This window comes from Oreochromis aureus, linkage group 23 (assembly GCF_013358895.1).
Source record: "Oreochromis aureus strain Israel breed Guangdong linkage group 23, ZZ_aureus, whole genome shotgun sequence".
Classification (NCBI taxonomy): Eukaryota; Metazoa; Chordata; class Actinopteri; order Cichliformes; family Cichlidae; genus Oreochromis; species Oreochromis aureus.
In genome coordinates, this window is record NC_052963.1 from 14,730,596 (window position 1) to 14,747,179 (window position 16,584).

General features: G+C 37.8%; 2 protein-coding genes across 2 annotated transcripts; both read right to left on the reverse strand.

Moving 5' to 3' along the window:
• Positions 1-4,524: 4,524 nt before the first annotated feature.
• LOC116323094 (OX-2 membrane glycoprotein-like) lies at positions 4,525-9,513 on the reverse strand. Its single transcript, XM_031743358.2, has 6 exons — positions 9,390-9,513; positions 7,478-7,816; positions 7,064-7,378; positions 6,804-6,903; positions 6,564-6,614; positions 4,525-5,519 (listed from the first exon to the last, which is right to left on the reverse strand). Exons 1-6 carry the CDS (start codon positions 9,442-9,444, stop codon positions 5,396-5,398), a joined length of 984 nt encoding a protein of 327 aa, XP_031599218.2. The 5' UTR covers positions 9,445-9,513; the 3' UTR covers positions 4,525-5,395.
• A 361-nt stretch (positions 9,514-9,874) lies between these two features.
• Positions 9,875-14,335, reverse strand: LOC116323095 (OX-2 membrane glycoprotein-like). Its single transcript, XM_039606600.1, has 5 exons — positions 14,158-14,335; positions 12,698-13,036; positions 11,167-11,466; positions 10,839-10,968; positions 9,875-10,715 (listed from the first exon to the last, which is right to left on the reverse strand). The coding sequence occupies exons 1-5, from the start codon at positions 14,210-14,212 to the stop codon at positions 10,586-10,588; spliced, it is 954 nt and encodes a 317-aa protein (XP_039462534.1). The 5' UTR covers positions 14,213-14,335; the 3' UTR covers positions 9,875-10,585.
• Between the last annotated feature and the right edge of the window lie 2,249 nt (positions 14,336-16,584).

Consider the following 16,584-nt stretch of genomic DNA (forward strand, 5'->3'; position numbering starts at 1 on the left):
TTGGAGGCAGGTTCTACCAATGAAGGAGCCTTCAGGATAAGTGTTAAACAGACAGCGATAGCAGCCTTCATCCTGCTCCGTCACATTCCTGATGACTATGGAGCAGTTCTGTAGTCCAGTATATTTAAACCCAACTTTATCTGTAAAGCCATTATTCACTCTCTGACCAAAGTACTTGTTGTAGGTGGCAACATTTGTCTCCACATCTTGTGAGATTTTCTGCCATGTGACCTGAAGGACGTCTTTAGTCTCCAAGAGCTGACAGCTGAATTCAGCATCTTCTCCCACTGCTGCCAGCACAGTCTGCTGTGTTTGGATCACTGCTGTTAGAGCTGTATGAACAAATAGACATGTGAGGCATGAGCTCCAAGTGTGTGTCTGCTACTTATCAGCTGCGATAAAACCTGCAGGCATCTCACTGTAAAGTTTTTCATAATCACTAAAATATATTTCTTGAAAATCTTTGACAATTTTCTCAAAACACTAAACTGCTGGAGTCCTACAAAAACTTCAAATGAAAACGTTGTCAGGGGCTGGGTCTGTGAACTAGCGTTTTGTTTATTGAATTTATTTTCGATTTCTTATGTTATATTGGAATACTTTACTTCTTTTGTGGTTATTATTAGTTAGGATTTAGTTGAGTTTTAGTCTAGTTTAGGTTTTATCTGTGTCCCTGTGTTTATCAGTCTTTTTCTGTCTTCTGTGTCAGTCTTTCATGTATTTCTTGTCTGCGTGTTTCAGGTTATCAGATTTGTCTTCTCATGTCTAATCTCTCCAGGTTTCCTGCTTTATTTTGAAGAGTCAAGTGTTTCCATGTTCAGTGTTTTGTTTTACTTCCCCTTGTGGTGTAATTTTCATTTGTATCAGCTGTGTCTCCACTTCCCTCATTACCTTCGTTTGGATTACTTCATAGTTACGTTGGTTGCATGTTCCTGTTCAGTTTCATGTCTTTGTCCTTTGTCATCGTTTTCATAGATAGTTTTAGTTTTTCCCAGTTTAAGTTTTAGTTTCGTTTCGCCCTAGTTTCCTCTTGCCTGGTTTTCTGTTTTTTGTGTCAGCAACAATAAAGGCTCGCTTTTGGTTAAACTTCAGTTCATTTCTCCTGTGTCTGCTTTTGGGTCTGTTCCTTAAACACACGAACGCTCAGCTGTAACAAATGTTTAAAACATTGCCCCTGCGGTGGTCCTCTAGATGTCTGGGGCCCGGTTCTCCTTCATGCTTGCTTCATGTCTTGGGGGGCAGGGCTATGGTTCCCCACACCCACTATTAGACACTTCATGGAGAAACCTTTTGAATACAAGCGCACTCACCCACACAGGTGTACACATAGGTGAGTACACAGGTATTCACAGACAAACATTATCTGCTGCCTCTAAACATATCATGTAATTTTAGTACTGTTAGCTATTCAGTAACGTTCAGTATTTATTATTTACAGTTACTTGCTGGTTGTTGCTGTGGTTTCCCTGCTGTATTGGTTTTTGTTTGTTGTTTTCAGCAGGTGATCAAACAGATTTTCAGTGTCTTTTCTCTCTCTATCCATCTTCTCCTCTGTTTTTCTTTTCTTCTACTTCTGTTTACTCTCTTCTCAACTTCTCTTTTCTTCCTCTTTCTCATCCCCGGTCTTGTATGTTCTGATTGTAATAACTTAAAAAATAAAATAAAATAAAGCTCAAATAAACTATAACAATCAAGAGGACCAGTAAAATAAATAAATAAATAAAATAAATCTGTTGGGCATTTTTCTTGGCTTTCAGACAGTAATTCTGATTACTACAGTTCTGGACAGGACAGGCAAAAAATAATAATAATAGTAATTCTTAGTTGTAGTATGAAAATGGCCTATCTCATATTTTGCTATCTAACATAAAAAGTGGGAATCAATAAAACATTGTTTTTACAAAATGAACAATACTCATACTGAACCAAACATCTCCTGACTGCTGAAGGTTTTAATGAATACTAGGAAGGTGTTCTGGTTATACTCCAGTGATAATATTGTAGAGTAAAACAATGTGGGAAGAGAAAATTCATTAACAAACATCTTCACTAAAACAGTATTAAGGATAGTTTTTTCTTCCATGTGGAGCATCAGCTGCAGTAAACACTTAATTAAAATAATCCATATTCACAGAAATAAAATCTAATGTCTCCACTGTTCATATGTAAATAGAATCTCTCATTGCTTCAGAGAGAAAAAATATATATTTTTGACCTCTTTGAGATCAGTTATTGTTACAAGTGAAACGTTTTTTCTTCTCCCATCCACAACACACAGCTTAAAAAACAAAACGGAGAATACTGAACACAGCTTACCTTTAGAACAGACCATTAGAAGAGAAAACAAATACATATTAATCGCACCGTCCGCCATAATGTAAAGAGAGCAACACGAGCTGTTTGTAGTGTGTATTTGATATTTTAAAGACACAAAAAAGAAAATTACATAAAATGGTTGTTACATGAGGGGCGAGGGGGTGTTCCATGTAGTTGTGGGTTTTTCTGTGGTTTTTCTGTGTGTGTTTTTTCTGTTCACGTGCATTGTTGACTCATCATTTTTTGAAACGTTGTTTCACCACAGAAGCGAGCTTATTTATCCAGGGGAGTCTGTAGTGAACGTTACGACATATTAAAAGGAGCAAATTAAGAAAAAAAAATATTGATCATGTTGAGAATAAAGTTCAAATCATTACATGCCTGCAACGCCTTGTAATTGTCACGACGTGTTCTCTGAGAAGGAATCTGAGGTAGAAGCTCAGTCACGTTCACTAGAATTTTCCAAAGTAAGCTAAATAATAATTGTAGTAAAACGGATGACACACAGATGCGGTCTGTCAAACGATCAAGTAGTTAAAGTAACATTATTCAACACTGGACAGTCATTGTGCCACTCCATAAACTCTCTCCATCCTCCTCTCTCTCTGCCTTCGTGCTTTCACCCCCAAATTAACAATGAAACAGAATTTACAGAATAATAAAAGACATAAAGTGATCTGTGTCTATTTATAGCAATATTCAAACTGAATACAGTCTACTCCTGGCCATTGACCGGTAACATCATTTTGACTTAACCGTCACTTCACTGTAAAATCTATTTTTTACTAAAGTAAAGCTCACTTAAGATAACTTATTCATTCTGAGTATCTGGAGCTGTAAACAAACACTGAAGACTAATTCGATCAGACTAGGAAAAGAAATTTTTAACAAACTATAATAATGAAGAGCATGGTGCAGCCGTCCTCTCGTCCTATGACAGCTGGGATACGCAGGGGATGAAAAAGAACACACAACATCATTTTCCGTCAGACTAGTGATTCATCCAAGCATTGAATCAACACTTTCGCACTCCCAAAGCATGCGGCTGCAGACTCAGCCACATGATGCATCGCTTTTGTTTTTTCTGTAATGCTGGGCATTTACTAAAGTCAGCATCGAAATTCAGACGTTATTCTAAGACAGTTCCGCAAACCGCTACTAAATCCGGCCCTGAGATATCATGATGAAAGGTTTTACTCTTGGAGCTGACTTTAAGTGTCCACTTAAGTTGCAGACTTGCATTTTTTTTTTTTTCCTGATAATAGTGGAATATTTCAGTCAGCTGGAGCCCATTATCGGACATCACGCGCACAGAGACTGCCATATTGGGAATGTCACAGGCACCGATCGGTTTTCTACCGCCCATTTGCTGGGAGTAAGGGCGCCCTCCGTTTGCGAGGTGCACCTGCTGCTTGCAGCACAGGGAGGAGAGGGCGGGGCGGCGGGGGATTCTCTCGCTGGCTGGAGCAGCGTCTAATAACCAACTCGCAAAATAAAACAAAATAAAAACAAACCAACAAACACGAAAACACCAGACATTATGACACAGACTTATAATATGCGCCGATGTTTTTTCGAAATTCTATACGCGAAAAGTGGGCGAGAGCCCTCGGTGCGCCTGCGCGCTGCTGAAGTCAAAGTAAACTTTATTGTCATCTCCGCTACATACAGTCCAGTATATAGAGAGACGAGACGACGAGGCTCCAGTTACAGCAGTGCAAGTAAACAAACAATATAAGAAGAGTAAGAAAATAAATATACACTTTAGGACCAGGCAAGGGATCAATAACAATTTAAAATTTATATTTTATAGTTTGATGATTTAAAGTCTCACACAACCCGTCGAAAGAGGAGGGGGGCCGGCTTCTAAATAGAGCACATTTCATTCATAATGTTGTAAATCCAAGCCCATTATGTATTCCTGATTTGAATCCTGGGTTGTGCGATATCCCAGAAATAAACCCTAGACAAAGTGAATCTGTGAACTAAGGTGTAGGTCTATTAGGTTATGTTGTGGTGATCCTTGGGTTGGGGGATGGGTGTTCATACTGGAGTGCAAAATTAAAACCAATGGAAGATGGACAAGAAAAGTTCAAAGTCATCAGGTGAGGAGGAGAAACGAGCAAAAGATGCAGGTAAGCACTGTTGCAAAGTGCTTAATCCATTGCAATAAAATCCTGCACTAAACAAATATGTGACAAGAGACAATTCAAGATTCAGCAGCTTTATTGTCAATGTAAAAATAGAAAGTTACAGTAGTTCAGTTTTGTAGTGTGGGGTTCAAAAGAAGATAACAATAAAAAGTAATAAAAAGTGCTATTAAAAAATTTATTCCACAACAGTATTCACTTAAGGTGCAAAGTACTTGAATAAAGTCGTGCACAAAAAAAAAACATTTAAAATTTTACATAAAGTTCTTGCAGCAGCATAACAATCCCAACCACAGCAGCAAATCTCAGCAAAAGAAAAGGAAAAGAATCAAATTTGCAATGTCCAAAGTCCAAAACTCATCCTGATAAAAATGCTGCAGCACTCGTTTTAACAAGCAACAGTATCAGGTCACTACTGTTACATGTTGTTGCTGTTAATCAATAATATAATGATTTTAATACAATTTAATACAGTTGTGCTTCAAATAGAATAAAAAATTTGACATGACAAATAATTAGGTCACACAACGGGACAATGATCCCAAACACAGCAAATGTACAACAGAATGTCTGAAAAAGCAAAGCTTTTACAATCACCCTGCCAAAATCAAAGCCCGATAGGTAGACTGAAGTGTGTGTGTGTGTGTGTGTGTGTGTGTGTACATTGTTCAAAAATTAAAGGAACACTTTGAAAAAACATCAGATCTCAATGGGAAAATAATCATGCTATATATGTATACTGATATGGACAGCATAATGTGTTAATAATGAAAAACTCTAAGTGAAAAAATGATTCAGCAGGTTCGTCAGTTTCATTACCACGAATCAAAATGGTGTTCATCAGTTTGTGTGAACCCCATGCTTTTATCATTTCCTTCATTTTCCAGAAACTGACTGTGTACTCTCACCACATGAGGCATAAGTATGAGTTACAGCTCAAGTTTTCTTGCTGTTGGTGATGGTGGTTTTAGGCGATCATTTGTTGGGCTGTTGTTATTTGGTGTTCGTTGTCTGATCCCCTCGCTCTCCGTCTTGATTAAAGGTGTTTGGTTCCTTTAGATAAAAACAAAATATGAGATCATTACTACTTTGAATAACGCCACCATATTTCTAAAGCATCGGAATTCTGTTTGTCATGTAAAAGCAATATACAACAATTTAAAAATACATTTAAAATGCATATTTAAATAAAATGGTACAAAGACAAAAAACGAAATATTAAAACTGAGACATTTTGATTATATGAAAAAAAATCTCATTTGAATTTCATGCCAGGAACACATTTCAGAACATTTGGGACTGAGACAAAAAAGACTCGAGATATTATGTAATGCATACAAATATCTGGTGAAGTATGTTATAATCAATGAGATAAACTGGCAACAGGTAATAGAAATTATATATAATGATATGATATAATAAAATAAAATAAAAAAGAGCCCCAGAGGTGAGCTGAGTCGTTGGAAGTGTGGTCAGGCAAAAGCCTCAGTTCTCTGAAATGGCTCAGGTTTACAAATTGGAATGTGAACAAACAACAACACTTCTGGAACAATGTTTGTCCAAACATTGTAGGGTCTCCATCATCTGCTGTATTTAAAGATTCAGAGAATCTGGAGATATCTCTGCACACACCGAGTGATCATCAACTTTGGACTCTCAGCCTTCACTGAAAACAAACGACGGTGTGACAGTGAACAGAAAATCAAACTAGATCCAGGAATGACACCACCCTCTCAGGGACCGTGGGACTGACACAAAGTCCAAAACCGTCGCGTGATCACCACCTGAAATTCATCTTAGAAATCATGGACCACATCCTCAAAGTTACAGAGAAGAGGGACCATCTGGGGTGGGCTCGTGCACATGGTATTGGCTACCTGGACATCGGTGAAGAGACCATTAATGCTGAAACATGTAGACAGGTTTGGGAGCAACCACCTGGAAAACATCTGCTAATACCAGTCTACTTCTACTAGTGTATGTGCAGCAGATGTTTGTGGCTGGGTATTCAAAAACATTTAGTAAACTTAAATGATCTTCCAATGAATTAATGAAAAAATAACAAAAAGAATACGAATAATTATCAAACAGTCTTACCCGTCCATCTTATTGGTTGACTTTTGTGGTGTTTTGCTCTTCTCAGGGTCCCTGAGTGACAGAGGGATTTAAGGTTTAAAGTTTAAAGTCAGTATTACAAATATCTGCAGATATTACTGGATAGATGTGGGTTTAGGCGCTACGTGTCATAAATTATTATTATATTAACATATCCAGGAATGACATCATATATTATCATATTAACAAGAAGACACATATTAAACCACATGTGAAAGTTACCTCTGCTTGTCTTTTTCTTTAAGATGAACAGTGACGAGTAGAATTACACAACCAAGGACCATCACCGCTACTACAGCTGATACAATTATCCAGGTGGAATCTGAGAGAAAAGCAAGAAAAATGTGACACTGAACAACACGGATACATTAATCATGGATAAAAAGGAAATGCAGAATTACTAAGTTCATTGATATTAGGTCTCAGTAGAATTGACCCATATATCATCAATCTATAAATCTGTGACTGAAAGAATTTCTCACCATATTCATGATCAGGTGTCTGTTGGACCTCATGAATCGTCACCATCACCTCTCTGTGAGGAGCAGAGAGCACTCGTGCTGCACATCCCACCTGTGTGCTGTGTTTACGTGAACCTGAGAGCACAGCTGTAGTGGTGACAGTGAATGTAGCGTTGGTGTTGGACACACTGACAGTGTTGTACTGTGAGAAGTTGAGGTCTTGTTGTGAGACACTGAGTGTTACAGTGGGAGCAGGTCGACCAGTGGCTGAACAGGAAACAACCCACTCTTCAGTAGAGTTTGACTCTCTGACATCAACAACAGGTTCATGCAGCTCTGTGAAGGATCAGGAAATATCATCAACATGTTCTTACAAACACACCAGCTGCTAACACATTTATGTCCGCTATGTTTGTTTGAGGTATAAGTTCTTACCATAAACTCGGAGGCAGGGTTTCCCTGTCAGAGAGCCGTCAGGATAAGTGTTAAACAGACAGTGATAGGAGGCTTCATCCTCATATGTCACATTCCTGATGACTATGGAGCAGTTCTGTAGTCCAGTGTATATAAACCCAACTTTATCTGTAAAGTCAGAATTCACTCTCTGACCAAAGTACTTGCTGTAAGTGGCAACATTTTCCTGAACATCAGGAGAGATTTTCTGCCATGTGACCTGAAGGACGTCTTTAGTCTCCAAGAGCTGACAGCTGAGATCAGCATCTTCTCCCACTGCTGCCAGCACAGTCTGCTGTGTTTGGATCACTGCTGTTACAGCTGCATGGAGAAAAACATCAGTTAAAGATGTGGAACTGAGAGGTCTTGATGGGAGGACTGAAACAATAATTCGGGCTAGGGATTAGACTGAGTTTAATTTATGGCACTAAATAACAACAAAGTATCAGGTTTCACATATGTGAGTAAAATAATGTACTTCATTGATATTATTGGATGTTTTATATGGAATTTAAAAAACAAAACAAAAACAGTGCTACTAGTAAGCTGTGTGTTGTTTTTCTTTTTGGCAAATCAATTAAATTCACAATATTAATAAAGACGTGCAGAAGTATTATGTAGTATCTACATGTGCTCAAAAGATAAACACTTGGCTCTCTAATTATCCACTATGTTTGTCATTCAGAACTCCTCCAAATTACAAATGATAATTAAAGACATTAAAAAATGTGCATCTCCTTGATACTCTCTCTTTCACCTCCATGTCTCCTCTGGCAGTTGTTTATGCAAGGAACTCTTCTGACATTACATCTTTGTGTTTGACATTTAGCAACAATGATCCTGCTTTTGATCAGCGATTTAATCAATAAAAAGGAGGAAGAAATGGTTAATATAATATCTGAGTATTTATTAATAGTTATCTGCATCTTATACCTGCTGAAATCAAGCCGTGATGAACTCGTTTTACTTATTTATCTACACTGCAGAGTTTTCAATATAATGCTGGAAGTTTTACTATGTGATACCTAACAGTATCTAACAATGCCACCTGTGACATCTGACATGAAGAACAGGTCCATGAAGCTCTGCAAAGGATGAAGGTTTCAAAATATAACATGTACAACACTTTTTACAAGCAAGTCAACTTTTGGCTCACAAATGCTGGTCCACCATGGTTGGAAACAATAAGATTTGTGACAAGTGATTTAACTATTAAAGTGAATATAAATTGTGAGTGATTATTGTGAATCAATTACTGTTCATCAGTCACTGCTCATCATAGTTGTTACTTTAATAGACTGATTACCTATAGACTATCAGACTTTTAATATAATACATTCAGCCCACTGAGACGTGTTACATTGGAAATTAAAAAAACAAACAAACAAAAAAAAACCCATAATTAACGCAAATAACATTACCTAACCTGCCTTTAAATTCTATTACTGTTGGTATTGTCACATTGTAAAAAGCTGAGTCCGTTAAAACAGACCCTTCAAAAGTTTAAATAACATTGTTTTATGGCTGTAGGTCTGTATGGGTTTGTGTGGGACAGCTTTTGGGTTAAAATGACCGCGCCAGAGGTCACCTGTTAATGACCTCTGGCGTTTCTTTTTTGTCAGACTTGGTGTAAATGCAGCTTTTATGTTCCGACCGTGTAAATGAAAATTAGTCGACATTACGCTTCATCAATTTCAATTTAAGCTGATGACTTTCTTTAGTGAAACTTCCTTAACTCTAACTTTATACTCGTTTTATTTTTGTTAGAGTGATTTCTTCTGTCTATCGTCCAGAAACACAGGAACCATCCGTCAGATCACTTTAGAGCAAACTGACTACAGCAGATCACATTCATATAAATAAATTCATAAATAAAACAGTGTATCTCACTCACCGTTTGAAAAAACCGCCAGCAAACTAAAGACAAAGGTGATTGCACGTCCTGACATGTTGTCTGTTTACCGCTAAATTTCAAAACTTCAAACCGCACAAGATAAGCTGGGCCAGTCCATGTCACAGGGTGAGAACAACAAAGCAAAACATGATCCCTCTCATTAATCACAGCTACATAACATACATGATGTTAATTTGGAAATCTAATAAGTCACTGATTTGATAAACATGTTACTATTTTGTAAAACCTCTCTGCTATTTGAAATCACATTTAGTCCTCATTGTCCCCTCTTCAGTGTGCAGTGGAACAGACCAACAACCTACTTTCACTTTCGTTTTAAGCTCACGCACACACAGACTGACAAATGTAAGATGAAACTCTTCAAACACCTCAGACTAAGTTGTGAAACATGTCTAATCTGTTTAGACGAGCACTTGGAGTCTATGCAACTTTAAACAAAACATGAGCTCATAAGCAGGAGAGCGTAGGGGATACAAATCTATTTATTTAGAGTTTTGCCATAAGATAATAAAAACATTATATAATAATAACTGACCAGAAACACCGTTATCATTTGATTTTCTTAGAGTGATCATCATGTGATCATTTTGTGTATATTAGATGCAAATCTGCAGCACACACTGAGTTACATTTGGAAATAAATCACATTTATGCAGGAACTGACTGAATCTCATGCTGCTCAAATCTGCAGTCCTTATTTAATCTGCATTGATGAGCTCACTGACTTCAAGACAAGAAGAAAGAACATCACACTTTTCACAGCTGATTTTACTCTATTACAATCCATTTTACAAAATATCAAAACTTTATAACCAATTACATTTTAACAGTATGATATAAAAAACAAATGTCTATGAAGCAAAATAACTATTATTTATAAGTTGTATATGTTATTCATTCAGCCCACCTCCTCCCAGTCTCCACCTCACAGACAGCTCAGTCAGAGCTCCATCCAAGCCTCCGTCCTGACAGGTCATCAGAGTCTAATCACCAAGTACATTAAATTCTCTATTTCAATAAATCATGTTCATTTCTTCCAAATGATCTCTCTTCATTGAACTCTTATTAGTGTTGGCTAGAAATATCAGGTAGGAATCTTTGTTTTTGAAACAGTCCTCTTTATTTAATCAGCCAGTGATGCAGTTTGTTCATCTCTGACTTTTAGTTTTGATTGATTAATCTTCTTCAAACAGTCTTTTTGCTGTTGAAGGTGAAGCTTTCCTGTTGATGTTTTTTGGGGTTTTCTTTGTAGACGTCCGCTGCCTGAGCTGCTCGTTCTCGTGCTTTATTAAAGGTGTTTTGTTCCTTCAGATAGAAACAAGACATGAGTTCATTTCCACTCACACTATTACATTATGCCAACATATTTATATGAGCAAATGATGAAGATTGAAGTTCATGAACAGACTATAGTAAAGTGAAAATTACCCAGTCTTGTTTTGTTGTTTGAAATGAGCAGTGATGACAGCAGAGATCCAATCACGTTTAACCACCAGCAAGATCACCACTAACACTGCAACCACCGACACCACAGCTAATACAATGATCCAGGTGAAATCTGGGAGAAAAGAGGAAAACTGTGACTTGGAGCACCTTTGATAAAGCAGTTACAAATTACACACATGGGAAGACAAATTTACTGGATTCACTGCTATGGGATGTAATTTTCTCATAAGCTCCTAGAAACAAAGAACCAAATATTAGAGTGGCAGGGCAGTCATCAATCTATAAATCTGTGAACTTGAATGTTTCTCACCACCATCATCATCATCATCAGGAAGCATCACCATCACCTCTCTGTGAGGAGCAGAGAGCACTCGTGCTGCACATCCCACCTGTGTGCTGTGTTTACGTGAACCTGAGAGCACAGCTGTAGTGGTGACAGTGAATGTAGCGTTGGTGTTGGACACACTGACAGTGTTGTACTGTGAGAAGCTGAGGTCTTGTTGTGAGACACTGAGTGTTACAGTGGGAGCAGGTCGACCAGTGGCTGAACAGGAAACAACCCACTCTTCAGAGTTTGACTGTCTGACATCAACAACAGGTTCATGCAGCTCTGTGAAGGATCAGGAAATATCATCAACATGTTCTTACACCAGCTTCCAGAATTGTCAAAAGTACAGGTATTCTTTACTTAACTAGAAGTATAGATACTATAATGTTGAAAAATAATCCATTGAGAGCCTGCTAACCTACTGCATCACGGTATGGTACGGCAGCTGCACCAAGGCAGATAGAGTGAGGCTTCAGAGTGTGGTCAAGACAGCACAAAAGATCATCGGCTGCCCTCTCCCCTCCCTGATGGACATTTATTCCTCCCGCTGCCTCAGCAGAGCAGCAAACAGTATCAAGGACAATTCCCACCTTGGTTTCAACATGTTCAGCCTGCTTCCCTCAGGGAAGCGCTACAGGTGCATCAGCACAAAAACCCACAGACTCAAAAACAGTTTCTTCCCCAAAGCCATAACCACCCTGAACTCACACATGCACCGATAACACAGCCCCCAATTTTTTTTTTTTTCTTCCACTTCCTCTATGGACCACCACTGTGCAATACCAATTCTATGTGCAATAACCCAACTGTATATACACAACACTATTTATTACATATTACTTTTTTTAAAACCGCTTGTATATTTGTACATTTTATATATATATATATAGATATATATATATATATATATCTTTTTCCCTATGTTAATACTGTTCATATGTATATAGCGCTGCAGAACACAAACTGCACACAAAAAGTTTGTGTGTTTGCTGATGTTTGTTGAGATGATAGAAAGGCTGCATTTGAAATTACCTAACAGTTACATATTCTGTTTATGCTCACTCCTTTTTTTTTGTATGGCTAGCAAGATGCTGATGGGTTTTTGTTTCTTTTGTTGCCCCCCCCCCCCCTTTCCCACTTTTTTTTGTGACTATGGCACACTGTTTTGGCCCTTTCATTTGTTTTTTTTGCAACATCCACTGGTGATTAATACAGGGACAGTATTGCCTTTCATGTGTTACTGTTAAGGATTAAATCAGCTTGATGTTTGAAGGACCACTGTGACATGAAATAATAATTCCCCTCAAATGTGTTAAATTAAAATTAACAAGCCTTTTTTGAAATTGTAAGGAGTAGAAAGTACAGATGTTTGTTAACTGAAAATTCTGCTCAAGTCTAGTAACAAAGTAGTTGTACTTTGTTACTTTTCAACTCTGCCAGCTTTTAACACATTTATGTCCACTATGTTTATTTGAACCAGTTGTTGTTGGTTAAAGAAGGTAAAAGTTCTTACCATAGACTTGGAGGCAGGTTCGACCTGTCAGAGAGCCTTCAGGATAAGTGTTAAACAGACAGTGATAGTAGGCTTCATCCTCATATGTCACTTTCCTGATGACTATGGAGCAGTTTTGTAGTCCAGTATATTTAAACTCAAATTTATGAGTAAAGCCATCATTCACTCTCTGACCAAACTGCTTGCTGTAGGTGGCAACATTCTCCTCCATAACAGGTGAGACTTTCTGCCATGTGACCTGAAGGACATCTTTAGTCTCCAAGAGCTGACAGCTGAATTCAGCATCTTTTCCCACTGCTGCCAGCACAGTCTGCTGTGTTTGGATCACTGCTGTTAGAGCTGTAAGGAGGAACAAACACGAATCACCAATGTTAACTGTGTGTGGAACAGAGTAGTAGTGATAGGAGGACTGAAACATGAATTCAGGCTTGGGATTAGACTGTGTTTTATTCAGGGCACTAAAGAAAAACTGTATATCAGATTTTCCTATGCAAATAAAATAATTCACATTAATGACATTATTGGACTTCCAGTATAGAATTTAAAAGACAACAAGAGTGCTATCAGTAAGCTGCATGTCATGACTTTTTTCTTTGGCAAATAAATTACATTCACAAGAACACGGGTGCAGAGGGAGTCTGTAGTACCTATATATGTTCAAAGGATGTACAGTTGGCTGCTGTAACTGGTCCACTATCTGCTCGATTGGAAATGTATTCAAATTGCAACAAAACAAAAACAAAAAACAAAAACCTACATCTCCTTGTTTGTCTCTCTTTCACCTTCATGTTTCCTCTTGCAGTTTTTTCATGTCAGGAACTCTTCTAACATCATACTACTTTTGATCAGCATTTTCCGGCAATAATGAGGAAGAAGAAATGTTTCATGTAATATCTCATTATTTATTAATGAATATCTGCATCTTAAACCTGCTGAAATTAAACTGTAATGCACTAGTTTATTTATTTGATACTATATTGATGCCAATACAATGACAATTATTCCTCATCAGCTAAACAAACTACGGTAAAGGCGCGCTTGTTTAAAAAAACGCGCGTGGTTTTGTTTCGTGTTTTAGCATGGTTCCCAATCGGGTGGATTCTGACCACCTGTCAGTGACCTGTGTCGTTTGTTGAAAAGCTTATAGATATTTAGTTGCGTACAATATCTGCAAAGGTAAAAGATTTTGTGTTCACGCAGCTTTTATGTTCTAGTCACGTTATGTAGTTTATCGAGAACATGCTTCATCAGTTTTAATTAAAGCTGATTACTTTCTTTAGTAACACTTTCCTAACTCTAATTTTATACTCGCTTTATCGAGGTTTATTGAGTTCCTTTGTCTATCGCCCAGAAACACTGGAACCATCTGTCAGATCAGTTCAGAGCAAACTCACTACAAAGCAAACTGACTACAACAGATCAACAGACATTACAGTCATAAATAAAACTATCTCTCTCACTGTTTGAAAAGACCGCCAGCAAAGAAAAGACAAATGTGATTCCGCGCTCTGCCATGTTGACTGTTTACCGCGAAAATTCAGAACTTGCACAGGAGAGAAGCTCGGCCAGTTCATGTCAGTGTGTGTGTAGCAAGGGCGTAGATTTGGAATGGACGGAAGGGACATGTCCCCACCAATATCCAGCGATTATTGAATTGTCCCCACCAATAATTTGATCTCTTCGAGTAAAGAAAAACAAACCCGATAGAAAGAAAAAAACGATCTGTCAACGTCTCATTCACCCAGCGGTGCAGAAAGAGTTAAATTACGTTCTCTACTGAAGTCCTAGTCATGTGACAAATATGGCCAATGTGATTGGCTGTGCCTTTCAGGGAGCTCTGTTTAGTTTTAGCAGCGGCAAGGCTGCACTGCTAGGACCTGCAAGGAGGAGAGGAGGATGGCAGCAAAGAGGAAGAACCTGAATATAAGAAAGTATTTTTCAAAGAAACCTGCAAGTCACTTAAAGTCAAGTTCACTCAAACAATGCGTCCGTCATAATAATGTTACAGGCTATGCTAGGCTTTGGCCCACATCAGTCTAAAATTGTATGTAACCATGAATAACGTGTTTTGGAAACTAACTGCACAACATGCAGCACTATTAGTTCTCTCAGTCCCAGAGTAGCATTTCTAATTTTGATTGAAACTGTCAGAGAAAACGGCAGCCTCGAGCAAGCCAGGATATTAGTTTACAGAGGCTGTTAAAATTATATGTCTAATGTTAAAATGTTGGTGACACAATAATTTCATCCTAATGGCACTGACATATTCATAGGGTTAATTTTTGAGACAAAATATCATGAGGTAGTCATGATTTTGCAAATATTCCACCTTGTAGTGCAGTTTGCACAAATTGTTTTAAAAATGCACTCACCCTACAAACATTACTGATGAGTCAAGATCTGCACAAAGTGACAGAAACACTGAAGCAGCTCCACATTTTATTCTTATTGTCATGTATGTCCTATTTGTCAGGTGACAGAAGAACCAACACAAAGCTCAGAGAGTAATGGTGATACAAGATCACAGGTGAAATTGGATGATGACTTGTTGGTTCATGACTGTATTTGAAGCACATGTGTGACTGCATGTATTTGGAATGTCTCACTGTTATTTATCAGGTGACAGAGGCAGCTCTGCCATGTTGTAGCTCGGACAGAGGTGAAGAGGCGAGGTCACAGGTGACTGACTGATGATTTGGTGCTATAGATTAACTAGTATTTATTATCATGACAATTGTTAGGCTGCTGATATAAATTGATTCATTAGTGTATATTTGACAAAGAATCTGAATTGACATGTCTCACTTTTTATATGGCACGAATCAATGTGTTATTTTATCAAGAGGCAATATGTCCTAGTGCAGTCAGAGGGGAAGAGCCAGGGCCAAAGGTGAGGCATATCAAGCACATAATAATAATTTTAATCTGAGGATAAAAGGCATGTACTGAGGCTGAAAGACGCTTCAGTGCTCTCAGAAGACTAAAAAGATGGCTAAGGTCAACAATGACTCAAATGAGATTAAACAATGCTGCTGTTTGCCATGTCCACCAGGAGAGACTGGACAGCAGAGATGGAAAACCAGCAGTTTATCTCAGTTAACGAGAGGAGAAGGCATGTGTTTGGCTCCTTCACATAGTGGACATTGGGTTGTTGTGTGGGGCACCAGTAGTCCATGTCTGTTGCTGTAACAGTAGTTCATGTTTAGAATAAAAAATCCCAGCTCACTGATTTGATCGGGGCAATAGTGCCTAAAATGTTGCATAATTCTGCTGAGAGATCTTTTACTTTGTGGTAATCGTAGATGAGTAGTTTTATGGACAAAAACCAGCAGGTCATTCAGTGTTCCCTTAGTCGTCTTAGTGCCAAAGTATAACAGATGTTGGTGTACTATAACTGAACTAATGTTGTTAAAGTCATATTCTTTATTGTCATGACTGTATTTGAAACTATTTTTATTTTTGTATGATACCTGAGTTATATGGAATATGGCTGAAGTAAACTAAAGTCTAAAATACTTAGTCATTTGTTTAATAGTAATTTAACATTATATAATTCACATATAAAACTATGAATTGTAATTTTAAATGGTTTAAAAGCATGCAGAATAGCATATGTAGGCAAGTGTATTTCTCCTTTTTTTATCAAGAAGCAAAGACAAAAAGGGAAAAACAAAGAAACAGGGCAGAGTTCAGTGGTTGAATCATCCGTCCCCACCAATGCCAAAACCAAATCTACACCCTTGGTGTGTAGTGAGAACAACAAAGTAAAACACCAACAACTTACTTTCACTTTCGTTTGAAACTCACGCAGAGACAGATTGACAAATGTAAGATGAAACTCTTCAAATACCTCGGATTAAGTTGTGAAACATGTCTAATCTGTTTAG

What these genes read in the sequence shown, in the direction of transcription:
- LOC116323094 (XM_031743358.2), bottom strand. Translation starts at nt 9,444, where the DNA reads ATGTCAGGACGTGCAATCACCTTTGTCTTTAGTTTGCTGGCGGTTTTT. An exon ending in GACACCTGATCATGAATATG is followed by an intron (nt 6,904 to 7,063) that starts GTGAGAAATTCT and finishes CTTTTCTCTCAG; the next exon opens with ATTCCACCTGGATAATTGTA. An exon ending in AAAGAAAAAGACAAGCAGAG is followed by an intron (nt 6,615 to 6,803) that starts GTAACTTTCACA and finishes TCTGTCACTCAG; the next exon opens with GGACCCTGAGAAGAGCAAAA.
- LOC116323095 (XM_039606600.1), bottom strand. Translation starts at nt 14,212, where the DNA reads ATGGCAGAGCGCGGAATCACATTTGTCTTTTCTTTGCTGGCGGTCTTT. An exon ending in GCTGGCGGTCTTTTCAAACA is followed by an intron (nt 13,037 to 14,157) that starts GTGAGAGAGATA and finishes TCCTCCTTACAG; the next exon opens with CTCTAACAGCAGTGATCCAA. An exon ending in AACCTGCCTCCAAGTCTATG is followed by an intron (nt 11,467 to 12,697) that starts GTAAGAACTTTT and finishes GATCCTTCACAG; the next exon opens with AGCTGCATGAACCTGTTGTT.